Source organism: Saccoglossus kowalevskii, chromosome 13 (genome assembly GCF_978046115.1).
Source record: "Saccoglossus kowalevskii chromosome 13, keSacKowa6.1, whole genome shotgun sequence".
Taxonomy (NCBI): Eukaryota; Metazoa; Hemichordata; class Enteropneusta; family Harrimaniidae; genus Saccoglossus; species Saccoglossus kowalevskii.
This window is the reverse complement of record NC_140653.1, coordinates 34,156,661-34,183,216: the sequence shown is the minus strand read 5'-3', so window position 1 is coordinate 34,183,216 and position 26,556 is coordinate 34,156,661. Positions and strand designations below refer to the sequence as shown.

The following is a 26,556-nucleotide window of genomic DNA, read 5'->3' as shown; positions in this document are numbered from 1 at the left end:
TGAGAGAGCTTGGGAATCATTCTTTATGAATGCATTGATGTGAGAGAGCTTTGGGAATCATTCTTTATGAATGCATTGATGTGAGAGAGCTTTGGGAATCATTCTTTATGAATGCATTGATGTGAGAGAGCTTTGGGAATCATTCTTTATGAATGCATTGATGTGAGAGAGCTTGGGAATCATTCTTTATGAATGCATTGATGTGAGAGAGCTTGGGAATCATTCTTTATGAATGCATTGATGTGAGAGAGCTTGGGAATCATTCTTTATGAATGCATTGATGTGAGAGAGCTTTGGGAATCATTCTTTATGAATGCATTGATGTGAGAGAGCTTTGGGATCATTCTTTATGAATGCATTGATGTGAGAGAGCTTGGAAATCATTCTTTATGAATGCATTGATGTGAGAGAGCTTTGGGAATCATTCTTTATGAATGCATTGATGTGAGAGAGCTTTGGGATCATTCTTTATGAATGCATTGATGTGAGAGAGCTTGGGAATCATTCTTTATGAATGCATTGATGTGAGAGAGCTTGGGAATCATTCTTTATGAATGCATTGATGTGAGAGAGCTTGGGAATCATTCTTTATGAATGCATTGATGTGAGAGAGCTTTGGGAATCATTCTTTATGAATGCATTGATGTGAGAGAGCTTTGGGGATCATTCTTTATGAATGCATTGATGTGAGAGAGCTTTGGATCATTCTTTATGAATGCATTGATGTGAGAGAGCTTTGGAATCATTCTTTATGAATGCATTGATGTGAGAGAGCTTTGGGAATCATTCTTTATGAATGCATTGATGTGAGAGAGCTTGGGAATCATTCTTTATGAATGCATTGATGTGAGAGAGCTTTGGGAATCATTCTTTATGAATGCATTGATGTGAGAGAGCTTTGGGAATCATTCTTTATGAATGCATTGATGTGAGAGAGCTTTGGAATCATTCTTTATGAATGCATTGATGTGAGAGAGCTTTGGAATCATTCTTTATGAATGCATTGATGTGAGAGAGCTTTGGGAATCATTCTTTATGAATGCATTGATGTGAGAGAGCTTTGGGAATCATTCTTTATGAATGCATTGATGTGAGAGAGCTTTGGGAATCATTCTTTATGAATGCATTGATGTGAGAGAGCTTTGGGAATCATTCTTTATGAATGCATTGATGTGAGAGAGCTTGGGAATCATTCTTTATGAATGCATTGATGTGAGAGAGCTTGGGGATCATTCTTTATGAATGCATTGATGTGAGAGAGCTTTGGGAATCATTCTTTATGAATGCATTGATGTGAGAGAGCTTTGGAATCATTCTTTATGAATGCATTGATGTGAGAGAGCTTTGGGAATCATTCTTTATGAATGCATTGATGTGAGAGAGCTTGGGGAATCATTCTTTATGAATGCATTGATGTGAGAGAGCTTGGGAATCATTCTTTATGAATGCATTGATGTGAGAGAGCTTTGGGAATCATTCTTTATGAATGCATTGATGTGAGAGAGCTTTGGGAATCATTCTTTATGAATGCATTGATGTGAGAGAGCTTTGGGAATCATTCTTTATGAATGCATTGATGTGAGAGAGCTTTGGGAATCATTCTTTATGAATGCATTGATGTGAGAGAGCTTTGGGAATCATTCTTTATGAATGCATTGATGTGAGAGAGCTTTGGGAATCATTCTTTATGAATGCATTGATGTGAGAGAGCTTTGGGAATCATTCTTTATGAATGCATTGATGTGAGAGAGCTTTGGGAATCATTCTTTATGAATGCATTGATGTGAGAGAGCTTTGGGAATCATTCTTTATGAATGCATTGATGTGAGAGAGCTTTGGGAATCATTCTTTATGAATGCATTGATGTGAGAGAGCTTTGGGAATCATTCTTTATGAATGCATTGATGTGAGAGAGCTTTGGGAATCATTCTTTATGAATGCATTGATGTGAGAGAGCTTTGGGAATCATTCTTTATGAATGCATTGATGTGAGAGAGCTTTGGGAATCATTCTTTATGAATGCATTGATGTGAGAGAGCTTTGGGAATCATTCTTTATGAATGCATTGATGTGAGAGAGCTTTGGGAATCATTCTTTATGAATGCATTGATGTGAGAGAGCTTTGGGAATCATTCTTTATGAATGCATTGATGTGAGAGAGCTTTGGAATCATTCTTTATGAATGCATTGATGTGAGAGAGCTTTGGGAATCATTCTTTATGAATGCATTGATGTGAGAGAGCTTTGGGAATCATTCTTTATGAATGCATTGATGTGAGAGAGCTTTGGGAATCATTCTTTATGAATGCATTGATGTGAGAGAGCTTTGGGAATCATTCTTTATGAATGCATTGATGTGAGAGAGCTTTGGGAATCATTCTTTATGAATGCATTGATGTGAGAGAGCTTTGGGAATCATTCTTTATGAATGCATTGATGTGAGAGAGCTTTGGGAATCATTCTTTATGAATGCATTGATGTGAGAGAGCTTGGGAATCATTCTTTATGAATGCATTGATGTGAGAGAGCTTGGGAATCATTCTTTATGAATGCATTGATGTGAGAGAGCTTGGGAATCATTCTTTATGAATGCATTGATGTGAGAGAGCTTTGGGAATCATTCTTTATGAATGCATTGATGTGAGAGAGCTTTGGAATCATTCTTTATGAATGCATTGATGTGAGAGAGCTTTGGGAATCATTCTTTATGAATGCATTGATGTGAGAGAGCTTGGGAATCATTCTTTATGAATGCATTGATGTGAGAGAGCTTGGAAATCATTCTTTATGAATGCATTGATGTGAGAGAGCTTTGGGAATCATTCTTTATGAATGCATTGATGTGAGAGAGCTTTGGGAATCATTCTTTATGAATGCATTGATGTGAGAGAGCTTGGAATCATTCTTTATGAATGCATTGATGTGAGAGAGCTTTGGGAATCATTCTTTATGAATGCATTGATGTGAGAGAGCTTTGGAATCATTCTTTATGAATGCATTGATGTGAGAGAGCTTTGGGAATCATTCTTTATGAATGCATTGATGTGAGAGAGCTTGGGAATCATTCTTTATGAATGCATTGATGTGAGAGAGCTTTGGGAATCATTCTTTATGAATGCATTGATGTGAGAGAGCTTGGGAATCATTCTTTATGAATGCATTGATGTGAGAGAGCTTTGGGAATCATTCTTTATGAATGCATTGATGTGAGAGAGCTTTGGGAATCATTCTTTATGAATGCATTGATGTGAGAGAGCTTTGGGAATCATTCTTTATGAATGCATTGATGTGAGAGAGCTTTGGGAATCATTCTTTATGAATGCATTGATGTGAGAGAGCTTTGGGAATCATTCTTTATGAATGCATTGATGTGAGAGAGCTTTGGGAATCATTCTTTATGAATGCATTGATGTGAGAGAGCTTGGGAATCATTCTTTATGAATGCATTGATGTGAGAGAGCTTTGGGAATCATTCTTTATGAATGCATTGATGTGAGAGAGCTTTGGGAATCATTCTTTATGAATGCATTGATGTGAGAGAGCTTTGGGAATCATTCTTTATGAATGCATTGATGTGAGAGAGCTTTGGGAATCATTCTTTATGAATGCATTGATGTGAGAGAGCTTTGGGAATCATTCTTTATGAATGCATTGATGTGAGAGAGCTTTGGGAATCATTCTTTATGAATGCATTGATGTGAGAGAGCTTTGGGAATCATTCTTTATGAATGCATTGATGTGAGAGAGCTTTGGGAATCATTCTTTATGAATGCATTGATGTGAGAGAGCTTTGGGAATCATTCTTTATGAATGCATTGATGTGAGAGAGCTTGGGGATCATTCTTTATGAATGCATTGATGTGAGAGAGCTTTGGGAATCATTCTTTATGAATGCATTGATGTGAGAGAGCTTTGGGAATCATTCTTTATGAATGCATTGATGTGAGAGAGCTTTGGAATCATTCTTTATGAATGCATTGATGTGAGAGAGCTTTGGGATCATTCTTTATGAATGCATTGATGTGAGAGAGCTTGGGAATCATTCTTTATGAATGCATTGATGTGAGAGAGCTTTGGGAATCATTCTTTATGAATGCATTGATGTGAGAGAGCTTTGGGAATCATTCTTTATGAATGCATTGATGTGAGAGAGCTTGGGAATCATTCTTTATGAATGCATTGATGTGAGAGAGCTTTGGGAATCATTCTTTATGAATGCATTGATGTGAGAGAGCTTGGGAATCATTCTTTATGAATGCATTGATGTGAGAGAGCTTGGGAATCATTCTTTATGAATGCATTGATGTGAGAGAGCTTTGGGAATCATTCTTTATGAATGCATTGATGTGAGAGAGCTTTGGGAATCATTCTTTATGAATGCATTGATGTGAGAGAGCTTTGGGAATCATTCTTTATGAATGCATTGATGTGAGAGAGCTTTGGAATCATTCTTTATGAATGCATTGATGTGAGAGAGCTTTGGGAATCATTCTTTATGAATGCATTGATGTGAGAGAGCTTTGGGAATCATTCTTTATGAATGCATTGATGTGAGAGAGCTTTGGGAATCATTCTTTATGAATGCATTGATGTGAGAGAGCTTTGGAATCATTCTTTATGAATGCATTGATGTGAGAGAGCTTTGGGAATCATTCTTTATGAATGCATTGATGTGAGAGAGCTTTGGGAATCATTCTTTATGAATGCATTGATGTGAGAGAGCTTGGGAATCATTCTTTATGAATGCATTGATGTGAGAGAGCTTTGGGAATCATTCTTTATGAATGCATTGATGTGAGAGAGCTTGGGAATCATTCTTTATGAATGCATTGATGTGAGAGAGCTTTGGGAATCATTCTTTATGAATGCATTGATGTGAGAGAGCTTTGGGAATCATTCTTTATGAATGCATTGATGTGAGAGAGCTTTGGAATCATTCTTTATGAATGCATTGATGTGAGAGAGCTTTGGGATCCATTCTTTATGAATGCATTGATGTGAGAGAGCTTTGGGAATCATTCTTTATGAATGCATTGATGTGAGAGAGCTTTGGGAATCATTCTTTATGAATGCATTGATGTGAGAGAGCTTTGGGATCATTCTTTATGAATGCATTGATGTGAGAGAGCTTTGGGAATCATTCTTTATGAATGCATTGATGTGAGAGAGCTTTGGGAATCATTCTTTATGAATGCATTGATGTGAGAGAGCTTTGGGAATCATTCTTTATGAATGCATTGATGTGAGAGAGCTTTGGGAATCATTCTTTATGAATGCATTGATGTGAGAGAGCTTTGGGAATCATTCTTTATGAATGCATTGATGTGAGAGAGCTTTGGGAATCATTCTTTATGAATGCATTGATGTGAGAGAGCTTTGGGAATCATTCTTTATGAATGCATTGATGTGAGAGAGCTTGGGAATCATTCTTTATGAATGCATTGATGTGAGAGAGCTTTGGGAAATCATTCTTTATGAATGCATTGATGTGAGAGAGCTTTGGGAATCATTCTTTATGAATGCATTGATGTGAGAGAGCTTTGGGAATCATTCTTTATGAATGCATTGATGTGAGAGAGCTTTGGGAATCATTCTTTATGAATGCATTGATGTGAGAGAGCTTTGGGAATCATTCTTTATGAATGCATTGATGTGAGAGAGCTTTGGGAATCATTCTTTATGAATGCATTGATGTGAGAGAGCTTTGGGATCATTCTTTATGAATGCATTGATGTGAGAGAGCTTTGGAATCATTCTTTATGAATGCATTGATGTGAGAGAGCTTTGGGAATCATTCTTTATGAATGCATTGATGTGAGAGAGCTTTGGGAATCATTCTTTATGAATGCATTGATGTGAGAGAGCTTGGGAATCATTCTTTATGAATGCATTGATGTGAGAGAGCTTTGGGAATCATTCTTTATGAATGCATTGATGTGAGAGAGCTTTGGGAATCATTCTTTATGAATGCATTGATGTGAGAGAGCTTGGGAATCATTCTTTATGAATGCATTGATGTGAGAGAGCTTGGGAATCATTCTTTATGAATGCATTGATGTGAGAGAGCTTGGGAATCATTCTTTATGAATGCATTGATGTGAGAGAGCTTTGGGAATCATTCTTTATGAATGCATTGATGTGAGAGAGCTTGGGAATCATTCTTTATGAATGCATTGATGTGAGAGAGCTTTGGGAATCATTCTTTATGAATGCATTGATGTGAGAGAGCTTTGGGAATCATTCTTTATGAATGCATTGATGTGAGAGAGCTTTGGGAATCATTCTTTATGAATGCATTGATGTGAGAGAGCTTTGGGAATCATTCTTTATGAATGCATTGATGTGAGAGAGCTTTGGGAATCATTCTTTATGAATGCATTGATGTGAGAGAGCTTGGGAATCATTCTTTATGAATGCATTGATGTGAGAGAGCTTTGGGAATCATTCTTTATTGATGTGAGAGAGCTTGGGAATCATTCTTTATGAATGCATTGATGTGAGAGAGCTTTGGGAATCATTCTTTATGAATGCATTGATGTGAGAGAGCTTTGGGAATCATTCTTTATGAATGCATTGATGTGAGAGAGCTTTGGGAATCATTCTTTATGAATGCATTGATGTGAGAGAGCTTGGGAATCATTTCTTTATGAATGCATTGATGTGAGAGAGCTTGGGAATCATTCTTTATGAATGCATTGATGTGAGAGAGCTTTGGGAATCATTCTTTATGAATGCATTGATGTGAGAGAGCTTGGGAATCATTCTTTATGAATGCATTGATGTGAGAGAGCTTGGAATCATTCTTTATGAATGCATTGATGTGAGAGAGCTTTGGGAATCATTCTTTATGAATGCATTGATGTGAGAGAGCTTGGGAATCATTCTTTATGAATGCATTGATGTGAGAGAGCTTTGGAATCATTCTTTATGAATGCATTGATGTGAGAGAGCTTGGGAATCATTCTTTATGAATGCATTGATGTGAGAGAGCTTGGGAATCATTCTTTATGAATGCATTGATGTGAGAGAGCTTGGGAATCATTCTTTATGAATGCATTGATGTGAGAGAGCTTTGGGAATCATTCTTTATGAATGCATTGATGTGAGAGAGCTTTGGGAATCATTCTTTATGAATGCATTGATGTGAGAGAGCTTTGGGAATCATTCTTTATGAATGCATTGATGTGAGAGAGCTTTGGAATCATTCTTTATGAATGCATTGATGTGAGAGAGCTTTGGGATCATTCTTTATGAATGCATTGATGTGAGAGAGCTTTGGGAATCATTCTTTATGAATGCATTGATGTGAGAGAGCTTGGGAATCATTCTTTATGAATGCATTGATGTGAGAGAGCTTTGGAATCATTCTTTATGAATGCATTGATGTGAGAGAGCTTTGGGAATCATTCTTTATGAATGCATTGATGTGAGAGAGCTTTGGGAATCATTCTTTATGAATGCATTGATGTGAGAGAGCTTTGGGAATCATTCTTTATGAATGCATTGATGTGAGAGAGCTTTGGGAATCATTCTTTATGAATGCATTGATGTGAGAGAGCTTTGGGAATCATTCTTTATGAATGCATTGATGTGAGAGAGCTTGGGAATCATTCTTTATGAATGCATTGATGTGAGAGAGCTTTGGGAATCATTCTTTATGAATGCATTGATGTGAGAGAGCTTTGGGAATCATTCTTTATGAATGCATTGATGTGAGAGAGCTTTGGGAATCATTCTTTATGAATGCAATGATGTGAGAGAGCTTGGGAATCATTTTTTATGAATGCATTGATGTGAGAGAGCTTGGGAATCATTCTTTATGAATGCATTGATGTGAGAGAGCTTTGGGAATCATTCTTTATGAATGCATTGATGTGAGAGAGCTTTGGGAATCATTCTTTATGAATGCATTGATGTGAGAGAGCTTGGGAATCATTCTTTATGAATGCATTGATGTGAGAGAGCTTTGGGAATCATTCTTTATGAATGCATTGATGTGAGAGAGCTTGGGAATCATTCTTTATGAATGCATTGATGTGAGAGAGCTTTGGGAATCATTCTTTATGAATGCATTGATGTGAGAGAGCTTGGGAATCATTCTTTATGAATGCATTGATGTGAGAGAGCTTGGGAATCATTCTTTATGAATGCATTGATGTGAGAGAGCTTGGGAATCATTCTTTATGAATGCATTGATGTGAGAGAGCTTTGGAATCATTCTTTATGAATGCATTGATGTGAGAGAGCTTTGGGAATCATTCTTTATGAATGCATTGATGTGAGAGAGCTTTGGGAATCATTCTTTATGAATGCATTGATGTGAGAGAGCTTTGGAATCATTCTTTATGAATGCATTGATGTGAGAGAGCTTTGGGAATCATTCTTTATGAATGCATTGATGTGAGAGAGCTTTGGGAATCATTCTTTATGAATGCATTGATGTGAGAGAGCTTGGGAATCATTCTTTATGAATGCATTGATGTGAGAGAGCTTTGGAATCATTCTTTATGAATGCATTGATGTGAGAGAGCTTTGGGAATCATTCTTTATGAATGCATTGATGTGAGAGAGCTTTGGGAATCATTCTTTATGAATGCATTGATGTGAGAGAGCTTTGGGAATCATTCTTTATGAATGCATTGATGTGAGAGAGCTTGGGAATCATTCTTTATGAATGCATTGATGTGAGAGAGCTTTGGAATCATTCTTTATGAATGCATTGATGTGAGAGAGCTTTGGGAATCATTCTTTATGAATGCATTGATGTGAGAGAGCTTTGGGAATCATTCTTTATGAATGCATTGATGTGAGAGAGCTTGGGAATCATTCTTTATGAATGCATTGATGTGAGAGAGCTTTGGGAATCATTCTTTATGAATGCATTGATGTGAGAGAGCTTTGGAATCATTCTTTATGAATGCATTGATGTGAGAGAGCTTTGGGAATCATTCTTTATGAATGCATTGATGTGAGAGAGCTTTGGGAATCATTCTTTATGAATGCATTGATGTGAGAGAGCTTGGGAATCATTCTTTATGAATGCATTGATGTGAGAGAGCTTTGGAATCATTCTTTATGAATGCATTGATGTGAGAGAGCTTTGGGAATCATTCTTTATGAATGCATTGATGTGAGAGAGCTTTGGAATCATTCTTTATGAATGCATTGATGTGAGAGAGCTTTGGGAATCATTCTTTATGAATGCATTGATGTGAGAGAGCTTGGGAATCATTCTTTATGAATGCATTGATGTGAGAGAGCTTGGGAATCATTCTTTATGAATGCATTGATGTGAGAGAGCTTGGGAATCATTCTTTATGAATGCATTGATGTGAGAGAGCTTGGGAATCATTCTTTATGAATGCATTGATGTGAGAGAGCTTGGGAATCATTCTTTATGAATGCATTGATGTGAGAGAGCTTTGGGAATCATTCTTTATGAATGCATTGATGTGAGAGAGCTTGGGAATCATTCTTTATGAATGCATTGATGTGAGAGAGCTTTGGGAATCATTCTTTATGAATGCATTGATGTGAGAGAGCTTTGGGAATCATTCTTTATGAATGCATTGATGTGAGAGAGCTTTGGGAATCATTCTTTATGAATGCATTGATGTGAGAGAGCTTTGGGAATCATTCTTTATGAATGCATTGATGTGAGAGAGCTTTGGGAATCATTTTTTATGAATGCATTGATGTGAGAGAGCTTTGGGAATCATTCTTTATGAATGCATTGATGTGAGAGAGCTTTGGGAATCATTCTTTATGAATGCATTGATGTGAGAGAGCTTTGGGATCATTCTTTATGAATGCATTGATGTGAGAGAGCTTTGGAATCATTCTTTATGAATGCATTGATGTGAGAGAGCTTTGGGAATCATTCTTTATGAATGCATTGATGTGAGAGAGCTTTGGGAATCATTCTTTATGAATGCATTGATGTGAGAGAGCTTTGGGAATCATTCTTTATGAATGCATTGATGTGAGAGAGCTTGGGAATCATTCTTTATGAATGCATTGATGTGAGAGAGCTTTGGAAATCATTCTTTATGAATGCATTGATGTGAGAGAGCTTTGGGAATCATTCTTTATGAATGCATTGATGTGAGAGAGCTTTGGGATCATTCTTTATGAATGCATTGATGTGAGAGAGCTTTGGGATCATTCTTTATGAATGCATTGATGTGAGAGAGCTTTGGGAATCATTCTTTATGAATGCATTGATGTGAGAGAGCTTTGGGAATCATTCTTTATGAATGCATTGATGTGAGAGAGCTTTGGGATCATTCTTTATGAATGCATTGATGTGAGAGAGCTTTGGGAATCATTCTTTATGAATGCATTGATGTGAGAGAGCTTTGGGAATCATTCTTTATGAATGCATTGATGTGAGAGAGCTTTGGGATCATTCTTTATGAATGCATTGATGTGAGAGAGCTTGGGAATCATTCTTTATGAATGCATTGATGTGAGAGAGCTTTGGGAATCATTCTTTATGAATGCATTGATGTGAGAGAGCTTTGGAATCATTCTTTATGAATGCATTGATGTGAGAGAGCTTTGGGAATCATTCTTTATGAATGCATTGATGTGAGAGAGCTTGGGAATCATTCTTTATGAATGCATTGATGTGAGAGAGCTTTGGGAATCATTCTTTATGAATGCATTGATGTGAGAGAGCTTTGGGAATCATTCTTTATGAATGCATTGATGTGAGAGAGCTTTGGGAATCATTCTTTATGAATGCATTGATGTGAGAGAGCTTTGGGAATCATTCTTTATGAATGCATTGATGTGAGAGAGCTTTGGGAATCATTCTTTATGAATGCATTGATGTGAGAGAGCTTGGGAATCATTCTTTATGAATGCATTGATGTGAGAGAGCTTTGGGAATCATTCTTTATGAATGCATTGATGTGAGAGAGCTTGGGAATCATTCTTTATGAATGCATTGATGTGAGAGAGCTTTGGGAATCATTCTTTATGAATGCATTGATGTGAGAGAGCTTTGGAAATCATTCTTTATGAATGCATTGATGTGAGAGAGCTTTGGGAATCATTCTTTATGAATGCATTGATGTGAGAGAGCTTTGGGAATCATTCTTTATGAATGCATTGATGTGAGAGAGCTTTGGGAATCATTCTTTATGAATGCATTGATGTGAGAGAGCTTGGGAATCATTCTTTATGAATGCATTGATGTGAGAGAGCTTTGGGAATCATTTTTTATGAATGCATTGATGTGAGAGAGCTTTGGGAATCATTCTTTATGAATGCATTGATGTGAGAGAGCTTTGGGATCATTCTTTATGAATGCATTGATGTGAGAGAGCTTGGGAATCATTCTTTATGAATGCATTGATGTGAGAGAGCTTTGGAAATCATTCTTTATGAATGCATTGATGTGAGAGAGCTTTGGGAATCATTCTTTATGAATGCATTGATGTGAGAGAGCTTTGGAAATCATTCTTTATGAATGCATTGATGTGAGAGAGCTTTGGGAATCATTCTTTATGAATGCATTGATGTGAGAGAGCTTTGGGAATCATTCTTTATGAATGCATTGATGTGAGAGAGCTTTGGGATCATTCTTTATGAATGCATTGATGTGAGAGAGCTTGGGAATCATTCTTTATGAATGCATTGATGTGAGAGAGCTTGGGAATCATTCTTTATGAATGCATTGATGTGAGAGAGCTTTGGGATCATTCTTTATGAATGCATTGATGTGAGAGAGCTTGGGAATCATTCTTTATGAATGCATTGATGTGAGAGAGCTTTGGAAATCATTCTTTATGAATGCATTGATGTGAGAGAGCTTTGGGAATCATTCTTTATGAATGCATTGATGTGAGAGAGCTTTGGAATCATTCTTTATGAATGCATTGATGTGAGAGAGCTTTGGGATCATTCTTTATGAATGCATTGATGTGAGAGAGCTTTGGGAATCATTCTTTATGAATGCATTGATGTGAGAGAGCTTTGGGAATCATTCTTTATGAATGCATTGATGTGAGAGAGCTTTGGAATCATTCTTTATGAATGCATTGATGTGAGAGAGCTTTGGGAATCATTCTTTATGAATGCATTGATGTGAGAGAGCTTTGGGAATCATTCTTTATGAATGCATTGATGTGAGAGAGCTTTGGGAATCATTCTTTATGAATGCATTGATGTGAGAGAGCTTTGGGAATCATTCTTTATGAATGCATTGATGTGAGAGAGCTTTGGGAATCATTCTTTATGAATGCATTGATGTGAGAGAGCTTTGGAATCATTCTTTATGAATGCATTGATGTGAGAGAGCTTTGGGAATCATTCTTTATGAATGCATTGATGTGAGAGAGCTTTGGGATCATTCTTTATGAATGCATTGATGTGAGAGAGCTTTGGGAATCATTCTTTATGAATGCATTGATGTGAGAGAGCTTTGGAATCATTCTTTATGAATGCATTGATGTGAGAGAGCTTTGGGAATCATTCTTTATGAATGCATTGATGTGAGAGAGCTTGGGAATCATTCTTTATGAATGCATTGATGTGAGAGAGCTTGGGAATCATTCTTTATGAATGCATTGATGTGAGAGAGCTTTGGGAATCATTCTTTATGAATGCATTGATGTGAGAGAGCTTTGGGAATCATTCTTTATGAATGCATTGATGTGAGAGAGCTTTGGAATCATTCTTTATGAATGCATTGATGTGAGAGAGCTTTGGGAATCATTCTTTATGAATGCATTGATGTGAGAGAGCTTGGGAATCATTCTTTATGAATGCATTGATGTGAGAGAGCTTTGGGAATCATTCTTTATGAATACATTGATGTGAGAGAGCTTTGGGAATCATTCTTTATGAATGCATTGATGTGAGAGAGCTTTGGGAATCATTCTTTATGAATGCATTGATGTGAGAGAGCTTGGGAATCATTCTTTATGAATGCATTGATGTGAGAGAGCTTTGGGAATCATTCTTTATGAATGCATTGATGTGAGAGAGCTTTGGGAATCATTCTTTATGAATGCATTGATGTGAGAGAGCTTTGGAATCATTCTTTATGAATGCATTGATGTGAGAGAGCTTTGGGAATCATTCTTTATGAATGCATTGATGTGAGAGAGCTTGGGAATCATTCTTTATGAATGCATTGATGTGAGAGAGCTTGGGAATCATTCTTTATGAATGCATTGATGTGAGAGAGCTTTGGGAATCATTCTTTATGAATGCATTGATGTGAGAGAGCTTGGGAATCATTCTTTATGAATGCATTGATGTGAGAGAGCTTGGGAATCATTCTTTATGAATGCATTGATGTGAGAGAGCTTGGGAATCATTCTTTATGAATGCATTGATGTGAGAGAGCTTGGGAATCATTCTTTATGAATGCATTGATGTGAGAGAGCTTGGGAATCATTCTTTATGAATGCATTGATGTGAGAGAGCTTGGGAATCATTCTTTATGAATGCATTGATGTGAGAGAGCTTTGGAATCATTCTTTATGAATGCATTGATGTGAGAGAGCTTTGGGAATCATTCTTTATGAATGCATTGATGTGAGAGAGCTTTGGGAATCATTCTTTATGAATGCATTGATGTGAGAGAGCTTGGAAATCATTCTTTATGAATGCATTGATGTGAGAGAGCTTTGGGAATCATTCTTTATGAATGCATTGATGTGAGAGAGCTTGGGAATCATTCTTTATGAATGCATTGATGTGAGAGAGCTTTGGGAATCATTCTTTATGAATGCATTGATGTGAGAGAGCTTTGGGAATCATTCTTTATGAATGCATTGATGTGAGAGAGCTTTGGGAATCATTCTTTATGAATGCATTGATGTGAGAGAGCTTTGGGAATCATTCTTTATGAATGCATTGATGTGAGAGAGCTTGGGAATCATTCTTTATGAATGCATTGATGTGAGAGAGCTTGGGAATCATTCTTTATGAATGCATTGATGTGAGAGAGCTTTGGGAATCATTCTTTATGAATGCATTGATGTGAGAGAGCTTTGGGAATCATTCTTTATGAATGCATTGATGTGAGAGAGCTTGGGAATCATTCTTTATGAATGCATTGATGTGAGAGAGCTTTGGGAATCATTCTTTATGAATGCATTGATGTGAGAGAGCTTTGGGAATCATTCTTTATGAATGCATTGATGTGAGAGAGCTTGGGAATCATTCTTTATGAATGCATTGATGTGAGAGAGCTTGGGAATCATTCTTTATGAATGCATTGATGTGAGAGAGCTTGGGAATCATTCTTTATGAATGCATTGATGTGAGAGAGCTTGGGAATCATTCTTTATGAATGCATTGATGTGAGAGAGCTTTGGGAATCATTCTTTATGAATGCATTGATGTGAGAGAGCTTTGGGAATCATTCTTTATGAATGCATTGATGTGAGAGAGCTTTGGGAATCATTCTTTATGAATGCATTGATGTGAGAGAGCTTTGGGAATCATTCTTTATGAATGCATTGATGTGAGAGAGCTTTGGGAATCATTCTTTATGAATGCATTGATGTGAGAGAGCTTTGGGAATCATTCTTTATGAATGCATTGATGTGAGAGAGCTTGGAAATCATTCTTTATGAATGCATTGATGTGAGAGAGCTTGGAAATCATTCTTTATGAATGCATTGATGTGAGAGAGCTTTGGGAATCATTCTTTATGAATGCATTGATGTGAGAGAGCTTGGGAATCATTCTTTATGAATGCATTGATGTGAGAGAGCTTTGGGAATCATTCTTTATGAATGCATTGATGTGAGAGAGCTTTGGGAATCATTCTTTATGAATGCATTGATGTGAGAGAGCTTTGGGAATCATTCTTTATGAATGCATTGATGTGAGAGAGCTTGGAAATCATTCTTTATGAATGCATTGATGTGAGAGAGCTTGGGAATCATTCTTTATGAATGCATTGATGTGAGAGAGCTTTGGGAATCATTCTTTATGAATGCATTGATGTGAGAGAGCTTTGGGATCATTCTTTATGAATGCATTGATGTGAGAGAGCTTTGGGAATCATTCTTTATGAATGCATTGATGTGAGAGAGCTTGGAAATCATTCTTTATGAATGCATTGATGTGAGAGAGCTTTGGGAATCATTCTTTATGAATGCATTGATGTGAGAGAGCTTGGGAATCATTCTTTATGAATGCATTGATGTGAGAGAGCTTGGAAATCATTCTTTATGAATGCATTGATGTGAGAGAGCTTTGGGAATCATTCTTTATGAATGCATTGATGTGAGAGAGCTTGGGAATCATTCTTTATGAATGCATTGATGTGAGAGAGCTTTGGGAATCATTCTTTATGAATGCATTGATGTGAGAGAGCTTTGGGAATCATTCTTTATGAATGCATTGATGTGAGAGAGCTTGGAAATCATTCTTTATGAATGCATTGATGTGAGAGAGCTTGGGAATCATTCTTTATGAATGCATTGATGTGAGAGAGCTTTGGGAATCATTCTTTATGAATGCATTGATGTGAGAGAGCTTTGGGATCATTCTTTATGAATGCATTGATGTGAGAGAGCTTTGGGAATCATTCTTTATGAATGCATTGATGTGAGAGAGCTTGGAAATCATTCTTTATGAATGCATTGATGTGAGAGAGCTTTGGGAATCATTCTTTATGAATGCATTGATGTGAGAGAGCTTGGGAATCATTCTTTATGAATGCATTGATGTGAGAGAGCTTGGAAATCATTCTTTATGAATGCATTGATGTGAGAGAGCTTTGGGAATCATTCTTTATGAATGCATTGATGTGAGAGAGCTTGGGAATCATTCTTTATGAATGCATTGATGTGAGAGAGCTTTGGGAATCATTCTTTATGAATGCATTGATGTGAGAGAGCTTTGGAATCATTCTTTATGAATGCATTGATGTGAGAGAGCTTTGGAATCATTCTTTATGAATGCATTGATGTGAGAGAGCTTTGGGAATCATTCTTTATGAATGCATTGATGTGAGAGAGCTTTGGGAATCATTCTTTATGAATGCATTGATGTGAGAGAGCTTGGGAATCATTCTTTATGAATGCATTGATGTGAGAGAGCTTTGGGAATCATTCTTTATGAATGCATTGATGTGAGAGCTTTGGGAATCATTCTTTATGAATGCATTGATGTGAGAGAGCTTTGGGAATCATTCTTTATGAATGCATTGATGTGAGAGAGCTTTGGGAATCATTCTTTATGAATGCATTGATGTGAGAGAGCTTTGGGAATCATTCTTTATGTTATGGGAAAATAAATTAAATTTTTCGGCCCTAAACAAATTTTGTGACGAAGACTACCCCTGTCTGTTAAACTTCCTAATTTTGATGGCAAAGAAATATATACTTGTACATGTACATGTATATCAGTGTTGGTATAGAAAACAAAATTTAAAATTTATGGCTTATAAAAGGTATGTTCAATACTTCCGAGAGATGTAATATTGCCTCCAGGAGAAAAAAGCTGAACTCTCACATCAAGAAGTGGGATAAATAGGCTCTGGGTTTATTTTGAAGCTGTGATCTAGCCAAGAATAATACTCTTACAATGTGTTCAGTATGGTACTCAGATATCCCACTATTCACAGATCATGAATCAACCTTTCCTGGCATTGGCAACAGAAACGTGACATACAAAATCACCAAAATCTGTTGAGATACCATGTATGTTTCCATCCTTTTTTTCTATAGAACACTATAAAACTAATTTGAATATAAACAATAGAATCAACAACACATCAATTAATATCATGTATGCCCAAGAATTTTACCCTTGCGCTACAACTACATTATAGCAAAGCTAACAATGCATTTACGTACCGCTAACATTTTGTACTATAGTACAGATTGACTGATAGGACTGACTTACTTTGGAACAGATTCAAATTCCTCCATAGTTATGTAATTCATCTTGGGTATGTTAACTTGTTTTTTTTTCTTCATTTTTGATGTTACTTCCTCTGGAGTTACTTGACTTATCTGACTTGATTGTTCCACAAGCTTACTTCCTCTATGAACAATAAATTCATTCTTAATTAGAGCAATAAAACATGAATCAGTTACAGAACCACAATTGTTGCATCGCATCATGTTCGATAAATGTCCTTTGGTGTTCAATACCAGACCCTCGGTGTTCAATATGGGTCCCTTTGTGTTCAATACCATACCCTTTGTGTTCAATATGGGTCCCTTTGTGTTCAAAATTGATCACTTTGTGTTCAATACCAGACGCTTTGTGTTCAATATTGGTCACTTCATGTTCAATACCAGACCCTTTGTGTTCAATATTGGTCACTTTGTGTTCAATATGGGTGCCTTTGTGTTCAATATGGGTGACTTTGTGTTCAATATGGGTGACTTTGTGTTCAATATGGGTCTCTATGTGTTCGATATTGGTCCCTTTGTGTTCGATATCGATCACTTCGCGTTTGATATTGGTCACTTTGTGTTTTATATTGGTCACTTTGTGTTTGATATTGGTCACTTTGTGTTTGATATTGGTCACTTTGTGTTTGATATTGGTCACTTTGTGTTTGATATTGGTCACTTTGTGTTTTATATTGGTCACTTTGTGTTTTATATTGGTCACTTTGTGTTTGATATTGGTTACTTTGTGTTTTATATTGGTCACTTTGTGTTTGATATTGGTTACTTTGTGTTTGATATTGGTCACTTTGTGTTTGTAACTAGAATGTGAGAGTAGTGAATCATTACTTTGTAACCAGAATGTGAGAGTAGTGAATCGTTACTTTGTAACTAGAATGTGAGAGTAGTGAATCATTACTTTGTAACCAGAATGTGAGAGTAGTGAATCATTACTTTGTAACTAGAATGTGAGAGTAGTGAATCATTACTTTGTAACCAGAATGTGAGAGTAGTGAATCATTACTTTGTAACCAGAATGTGGGAGTGGTGATTCATTACTTTGTAACCAGAATGTGAGAGCAGTGAATCATTACTTTGTAACAAGAATGTGAGAGTAGTGAATCATTACTTTGTAACCAGAATGTGAGAGTAGTGAATCATTACTTTGTAACCAGAATGTGAGAGTGGTGAATCATTACTTTGTAACTAGAATGTGAGAGTAGTGAATCATTACTTTGTAACCAGAATGTGGGAGTAGTGAATCATTACTTTGTAACCAGAATGTGAGAGTGGTGAATCATTACTTTGTAACTAGAATGTGAGAGTAGTGAATCATTACTTTGTAACCAGAATGTGGGAGTAGTGAATCATTACTTTGTAACCAGAATGTGAGAGTGGTGAATCATTACTTTGTAACTAGAATGTGAGAGTAGTGAATCATTACTTTGTAACCAGAATGTGGGAGTAGTGAATCATTACTTTGTAACCAGAATGTGGGAGTGGTGAATCATTACTTTGTAACCAGAATGTGGGAGTGGTGAATCATTACTTTGTAACCAGAATGTGAGAGTGGTGAATCATTACTTTGTAACCAAAATGTGAGAGTGGTGAATCATTACTTTGTAACCAGAATGTGAGAGTAGTGAATCATTACTTTGTAACCAGAATGTGAGAGTGGTGAATCATTACTTTGTAACCAGAATGTGAGAGTGGTGAATCATTACTTTGTAACCAGAATGTGAGAGTAGAGAATCATTACTTTGTAACCAGAATGTGGGAGTAGTGAATCATTACTTTGTAACCAGAATGTGAGAGTGGTGAATCATTACTTTGTAACCAGAATGTGAGAGTAGTGAATCATTACTTTGTAACTAGAATGTGAGAGTGGTAAATCATTACTTTGTAACCAGAATGTGGGAGTAGTGAATCATTACTTTGTAACCAGAATGTGAGAGTAGTGAATCATTACTTTGTAACCAGAATGTGGGAGTAGTGAATCATTACTTTGTAACCAGAATGTGAGAATAGTGAATCATTACTTTGTAACTAGAATGTGAGAGTGATGAATCATTACTTTGTAACCGGAATGTGAGAGTAGTGAACCACTTCTTTGTAACCAGAATGTGAGAGTAGTGAGTCATTACTTTGTAACCAGAATGTGAGAGTAGTGAACCACTACTTTGTAACTAGAATGTGAGAGTGGTGAATCATTACTTTGTAACCAGAATGTGAGAGTGGTGAATCATTACTTTGTAACCAGAATGTGAGAGTGGTGAATCATTACTTTGTAACCAGAATGTGGGAGTAGTGAATCATTACTTTGTAACCAGAATGTGGGAGTAGTGAATCATTACTTTGTAACCAGAATGTGAGAGTGGTGATTCATTACTTTGTAACCAGAATGTGAGAGTGGTGAATCATTACTTTGTAACCAGAATGTGAGAGTAGTGAGTCATTACTTTGTAACCAGAATGTGAGAGTGGTGAATCATTACTTTGTAACCAGAATGTGAGAGTAGTGAATCATTACTTTGTAACCAGAATGTGAGAGTGGTGAATCATTACTTTGTAACCAGAGTGTGGGAGTAGTGAATAATTACTTTGTAACCAGAATGTGGGAGTGGTGATTCATTACTTTGTAACCAGAATGTGAGAGGTGAATCATTACTTTGTAACCAGAATGTGAGAGTAGTGAACCAATATCTTTTAACCAGAATGTGAGAGTGGTGAATCATTACTTTGTAACCAGAATGTGAGAGTAGTGAATCATTACTTTGTAACCAGAATGTGAGAGTAGTGAATCATTATTTTGTAACCAGAATGTGAGAGTGGTGAATCATTACTTTGTAACCAGAATGTGGGAGTAGTGAACCATTACTTTGTAACCAGAATGTGAGAGTAGTGAATCATTACTTTGTAACCAGAATGTGAGAGTAGTGAATCATTACTTTGTAACCAGAATGTGAGAGTGGTGAATCATTACTTTGTAACCAGAATGTGAGAGTGGTGAATCATTACTTTGTAACCAGAATGTGGGAGTAGTGAATCATTACTTTGTAACCAGAATGTGAGAGTAGTGAATCATTACTTTGTAACCAGAATGTGAGAGAGGTGAATCATTACTTTGTAACCAGAATGTGAGAGTGGTGAATCATTACTTTGTAACCAGAATGTGGGAGTAGTGAATCATTACTTTGTAACCAGAATGTGAGAGTAGTGAATCATTACTTTGTAACCAGAATGTGAGAGTGGTGAATCATTACTTTGTAACTAGAATGTGAGAGTGGTGAATCATTACTTTGTAACCAGAATGTGAGAGTAGTGAACCATTACTTTGTAACCAGAATGTGGGAGTAGTGAATCATTACTTTGTAACCAGAATGTGAGAGTAGTGAATCATTACTTTGTAACCAGAATGTGAGAGAGGTGAATCATTACTTTGTAACCAGAATGTGAGAGTGGTGAATCATTACTTTGTAACCAGAATGTGGGAGTAGTGAATCATTACTTTGTAACCAGAATGTGAGAGTAGTGAATCATTACTTTGTAACCAGAATGTGAGAGAGGTGAATCATTACTTTGTAACCAGAATGTGAGAGTGGTGAATCATTACTTTGTAACCAGATTATGAGAGTAGTGAATCATTACTTTGTAACCGGAATGTGAGAGTAGTGAATCATTACTTTGTAACCAAAATGTGAGAGTGGTGAATCATTACTTTGTAACCAAAATGTGAGAGTGGTGAATCATTACTTTGTAACCAGAATGTGGGAGTAGTGAATCATTACTTTGTAACCAAAATGTGAGAGTGGTGAATCATTACTTTGTAACCAGAATGTGAGAGTAGTGAATCATTACTTTGTAACCAAAATGTGAGAGTGGTGAATCATTACTTTGTAACCAGAATGTGGGAGTAGTGAATCATTACTTTGTAACCAGAATGTGAGAGTAGTGAATCATTATTTTGTAACCAGAATGTGAGAGTGGTGAATCATTACTTTGTAACCAGAATGTGGGAGTAGTGAACCATTACTTTGTAACCAGAATGTGAGAGTGGTGAATCATTACTTTGTAACCAGAATGTGGGAGTAGTGAACCATTACTTTGTAACCAGAATGTGGGAGTAGTGAATCATTACTTTGTAACCAGAATGTGAGAGCAGTGAATCATTACTTTGTAACCAGAATGTGGGAGTAGTGAATCATTACTTTGTAACCAGAATGTGGGAGTAGTGAGTCATTACTTTGTAACCAGAATGTGAGAGTAGTGAACCATTACTTTGTAACCAGAATGTGAGAGTGGTGAATCATTACTTTGTAACCAGAATGTGGGAGTAGTGAATCATTACTTTGTAACCAGAATGTGGGAGTAGTGAACCATTACTTTGTAACCAGAATGTGGGAGTAGTGAATCATTACTTTGTAACCAGAATGTGAGAGCAGTGAATCATTACTTTGTAACCAGAATGTGGGAGTAGTGAATCATTACTTTGTAACCAGAATGTGGGAGTAGTGAGTCATTACTTTGTAACCAGAATGTGAGAGTAGTGAATCATTACTTTGTAACCAGAGTGTGAGAGTGGTGAATCATTACTTTGTAACAAGAATGTGAGAGTAGTGAATCATTACTTTGTAACCAGAATGTGAGAGTAGTGAATCATTACTTTGTAACCAGAATGTGAGAGTAGTGAATCATTACTTTGTAACCAGAATGTGAGAGTAGTGAATCATTACTTTGTAACCAGAATGTGGGAGTAGTGAACCACTACTTTGTAACCAGAATGTGAGAGTAGTGAACTACTTCTTTGTAATGTCTGGTGGGAATGATGAATCCCATTTGCAGTTTGCAAGGTAACAACTTAAATATTTATAAAAAAATTTGCTCTACATACCTGAAGTTATCAGCATCAGCATTTTTCTTTTGTGTGCCAGGCAGATGGTCTGGTAAATGTTTACTCATATAAAGTGTATTTTGCAGAAGATCATTACAGTTGTTCATTAGTTCCTATGGATCGTAGAAAACAATTAATTGATACATGTATATACATGTACATATTGCATTTTCTCTATTAGACATACACATAAACAAACAAATTTAATGTATTATACTAGGTCAGTAAGAATGACTTATTTACGTGGACACAATCGATACTAATGGAGAATATATAAAAACAGTATCATATACTGCAACATTAGAATGCACTTACAACAAATTAAGAGAAATCATAAAAGAAAACTAGAGACCATAATTTGAGAATGATACCCCATGAAAAAACATATAATGTAGTGTTCGGGTATTTGGATTCGAAGAATGAATACAACTGGCAATCACATAGTTGTGAGTTCAAGTCTTGGCTATGCTATGGTGCTGTACCCTTGCAAATTGTCATCAAAAACAGTAACACAGGAAACAAATTTACTGACAATGCACTTAAAACACACAAATAATGCATAATTCGAAAGAAGAAAATAATAGTCACTGGCAGGGAGATTCAAAGTGACGACCTCTGAATCGACACACACAAAGGTCTCTCTCTACCGCTGTGATACTATGCTATTCAATGAAACAGCTGTTCATTCCGGATGTGATTGAAAAGTTCACATCACAGCACAGTTCAAACAAGCAGCCTGTCGGCTGAGATAGCTCCGCTGTTAGCAATGCAGATGGCAATTAAAGAACAGAAGATATCATTAAAAATGAACAAATCTGAGAAAGGTCCACATGTAGTACCTATATGTATAATATATCAAAGCAATTGGACTTGCGGTTTTTAACAAGAAGTCGAAAATATCACTTTTTACCAAAAATGACAAAAATATTCTCCAAAATTAGAAAATTCAAGATATGATCATGAAATGAACAAATCTGAGAGAGGTCTACCCAAGGTACATATACACCAAGTATCAAAGCATTCAGGCTTGTAGTTTTCAAGAAGAAGTCTAAAAAGTAAAACATTGACACGGACGACGGACACCGGACAACGACGGACAATCACTCATATGATAAGCTCCGCTCGACAAAGTTGACAGCGGAGCTAATAAAAAAAAGGTACTGGGGAATTTTTCATTCTAATTATTACATTATAAATGATGTAATTATTTCGTTGTTCCACCTTTAAGTCCATGCAATGTCATCCAATGACCTACATTTGCATCAAACTCAAAACCAGCTAATGCCATATTTTCTTACAATCAATCATATTTAACCAATGTTGTTTCTGTGACTCACAAGAAATTCACAAGAACAATTGTTTTAAAATGTAATTCTTTTTTTTTTCTGGGGAAAAACCATACTTGTTATTCAATGACATGTGCAGTGAAATTGTGTATATAGACAATGAATTGATATAAAATGTACATGATTTTGATACTGTTTGGTGCACAACATACATCTGGTAAAAAAGATTTATTGAAAGATTTGAGGGAATTTTGTTTCTTAAGAGTAGATTCTTGTAATATGCATAAGTTTTGAACCAACACAAATATTTCTGTTACTCGTTACACCATTTTCACTGTGTCTTAACCTTGATGCAGTACACTAATGTCAAGTACACGTAAGTGCGCCTTTTGTCTATTGTGTGCACCTCGTGCAACATTGTGGCTGTGCACAATGAGCTAGCCTGTTTGTGAGATTTTAGGTGCATCACACTGCACTTTATTACCGATAGTCCCCGTTTGGATGCAGTTCGAAAACAAGGACTTATGGATTGACCTCTGTGTCTGTGTGTCCATGCCTGTGAGCGGCTGGTGGCCATTTTGTTTTAATGAATGTGGTTGTGAGTGACTTGACTGATTATGTTCGAATTTTAATTATTCATTATACATGTACATCACCTCATAGATATATAGATATATTGGTTTGATGATCTGATTCAAAATAGCCGAATGGTGGCCTTTTGTGTGCTAAAAAATCAAGCATTTCTGGCATTCTGGAACTGGATCTCGGTCGTGTATGAATGGAATTTGGTCAAATTGGGTACATACATCAGACATTATGGGTTCCTGGTGCATGTCATTTTGTTTTTTAGATCGGATTCAAAATGACCGACTGGCAGCCATTTTGTTTTAATGAATGCGGTTCTAGTGCCATATCTCTGACATGCTTTGACTGATGTTAAAATTTTAAATAATCATTATACCATCATGTCATAGATATACAGATGTATTAGTTTGACAATCCGATTCAAAATGGCTGACTGGTGGCCATTTTGTTATAATTAATGCTGTTCCAGAGCAATATTTCTCAATATGAACAAGTACTTGTACATACTATAAACAAAACTATATAACTTAGATTTGATAACTAACAGGGACTGTGCTATGCATGGCTTGTGCCTACTGTTTCTCACTATCTAGGTGTATATGAGAACCTGGTACTAAATGTTTAACACCTAAACCATGTGTGCCTATATATGGCAGTCAAAGTTGTATGCTCCCTGGGTAGTTGAGATGACAAATAGGTTTGCGTCAGTACATGGCCAACTGACCAGTGTATAGTGCAGCACCTGGAGTGCTATGAAATATATTTTTTTTAGACCTATATAGCAAATTACTCAGTTTTCTTGTGTTTTCAAACTTTATTTATGAATAAATTAATAAAATGTGTTTTTGAAATAATGGAACCAATAGTAAGATCCAAATCTTAGGTGGAAAAAATGTAAACTTGGAAGGAGCTACATGTATCACTTTGTACATGAATGTAGAAACGTGGTTTCCGTGGTTTGCATATGGTGCATGTGGTTGCTATGGTGCTTGTGATTTGCATATGGTAGTAATGGTACATGGGATTTGCATGTGGTGTCTGTGGCTTGCTTGTAATGTGTGGTTTACATGTGGTGCCTGTGAGTTGCGAATGGTGTGTGGTTTGCATACGGTACGCGTAGTTTGAATATGGTACATGTGATTTGCTTATGGTGCTTGTGATTTGCATTTGGTCTCTTTGATTTGCATATGGTGTCTTTGGTTTGCTTATGATGTCTGATCTGCGAATGGTGCCTGTGATTTGAAAGTTGTTCTTGTGATTTGCGTATGGTGCCTGTGATTTAGATATGTTTCCTGTGATTTGCATATAAAGTCTGTGATTTGCGTATGGTACATGTGCTAAATGGATATAAAGTCTGTGATTTGCATATAGTACCTGAGATTTGCGTATGGTGCCCGTGATTTAGATATGTTTCCTGTGATTTGCATATAAAGTCTGTGATTTGCATATGGTACTTGTGCTAAATGGATATAAAGTCTGTGATTTGCATATAGTACCTGTGATTTGCATATAGTACCTGTGATTTGCATATGGTACCTGTGATTTGCATATGGTATCTGTGATTTGCATATAAAGTCTGTGTTTCCTATGATTTGCTTGTGGTGTCTGATTGCATTTGGAAGCTACGATTTGCATATGACTTGCTTGATTTGCATATGGCCTCTTTGATTTGTTTCCTGTGATTTGCATATGGTGCCTTTGATTTGCATATAAAGTCTGTGATTTGCATATGGTACCTGTGGTTTTCATGTGGCATGTGTGGTTTGCATCTGGTTTAAGTAGCGTGCCTGTGATTTTAGTATCGTGTCTATGCAAGTGGCACATGTGATTTGCACATACATTGTACATACCTGTGCATCTGTCAGTTTTCGTCTCTCAACACTGATGTATTTTTTCATTTCAGATAAAATATCTTCAGCAGCAATCAACTCCATGTCAAGAGACTTTAATAGTTTATGACAGTTTGGTTCATTCCCTACAAATGAATAATTAAATTGGACAACTAAGAAAAACAACAGTATTTACCTCTCTGTAAAAATCTTTTATTTGCATTTGTTCAAGCATTCAAAATTTCCTTTATTTGTGTTAAGCCACCATCATTCCACATTACAATCTCTTTAGTTTACATCAAACATAAAAGCAGTATACATGTAGCATGTGATGAAAATAGAATTTTGTTGCTGAACAAACAAAATCTTGTAAAACAATTTTTCATTGTCTCACCCCGACTGCTGCCACATTTCTATTTTCAGTTTCAAGTTTGACTAAGCACCCATCTCCAAGATACTCCTAATTCTACAGTCAAGTTATACATTATCATACATTTGATCATTTTTTGACTTTTTTAATAAGCTGTTATTTAATTTATGTGAATCTAAGGATGTGGGTGATGAAAAACATTACTTTTTTCATTGTGACAGTTTTTCAGAACACAGAAAATATTCCTCTATACATTGTTCAAATACTCATCTGACTTTCAAACCTTACCAAATGGAGAATTGTTTATTAATGTTTTCTCTAGTGTAGACAAATATATTTGTAGTATTTTAGCTAATTTTGTTTTTCAGATTTTAAAATTATTTTAGATTAGTTGTGATACTGTATGTTTCTTACGTTGGACTTTTACAAGCATTGTTTTTGTGTACCGGGGGGTACGTTCCAAATAAAATATCCTATCCTATAATACAGCATGGATATGAACCACAACAAATACAAATGTATATCAAATGTGCGTAATCTATGCTTCGACAATGACCTGTTAACAACTGCAAAAGGTGGTAAATACAGGTTTTTTTTACAAAACATTGTTTTGCCAAAATCAATACCAACAGATCATACCTTGACATTGATAATTCACTGCCTTTGCGAATTCTCAAAGAATTGCATCTGCACAACACAGCTATCTGATTGGTTAACAG

The 26,556-nt window shown here is 36.1% G+C and overlaps 1 protein-coding gene across 1 annotated transcript in view; it reads right to left on the bottom strand.

Annotated features, from left to right (window-relative positions):
* LOC100369032 (SKA complex subunit 1-like) overlaps nt 1-26,556 on the bottom strand; it is a 43,113-nt gene that overhangs the window by 13,925 nt on the left and 2,632 nt on the right. Inside the window, exons 2-4 of the mRNA XM_002735088.4 lie at nt 25,489-25,613; nt 21,768-21,880; nt 16,882-17,022 (exon numbers count right to left, since the gene is read on the bottom strand). Coding sequence (XP_002735134.1) covers nt 16,882-17,022; nt 21,768-21,880; nt 25,489-25,613 — 379 coding nt within the window. The remainder of the gene's footprint in view (nt 1-16,881; nt 17,023-21,767; nt 21,881-25,488; nt 25,614-26,556) is intronic.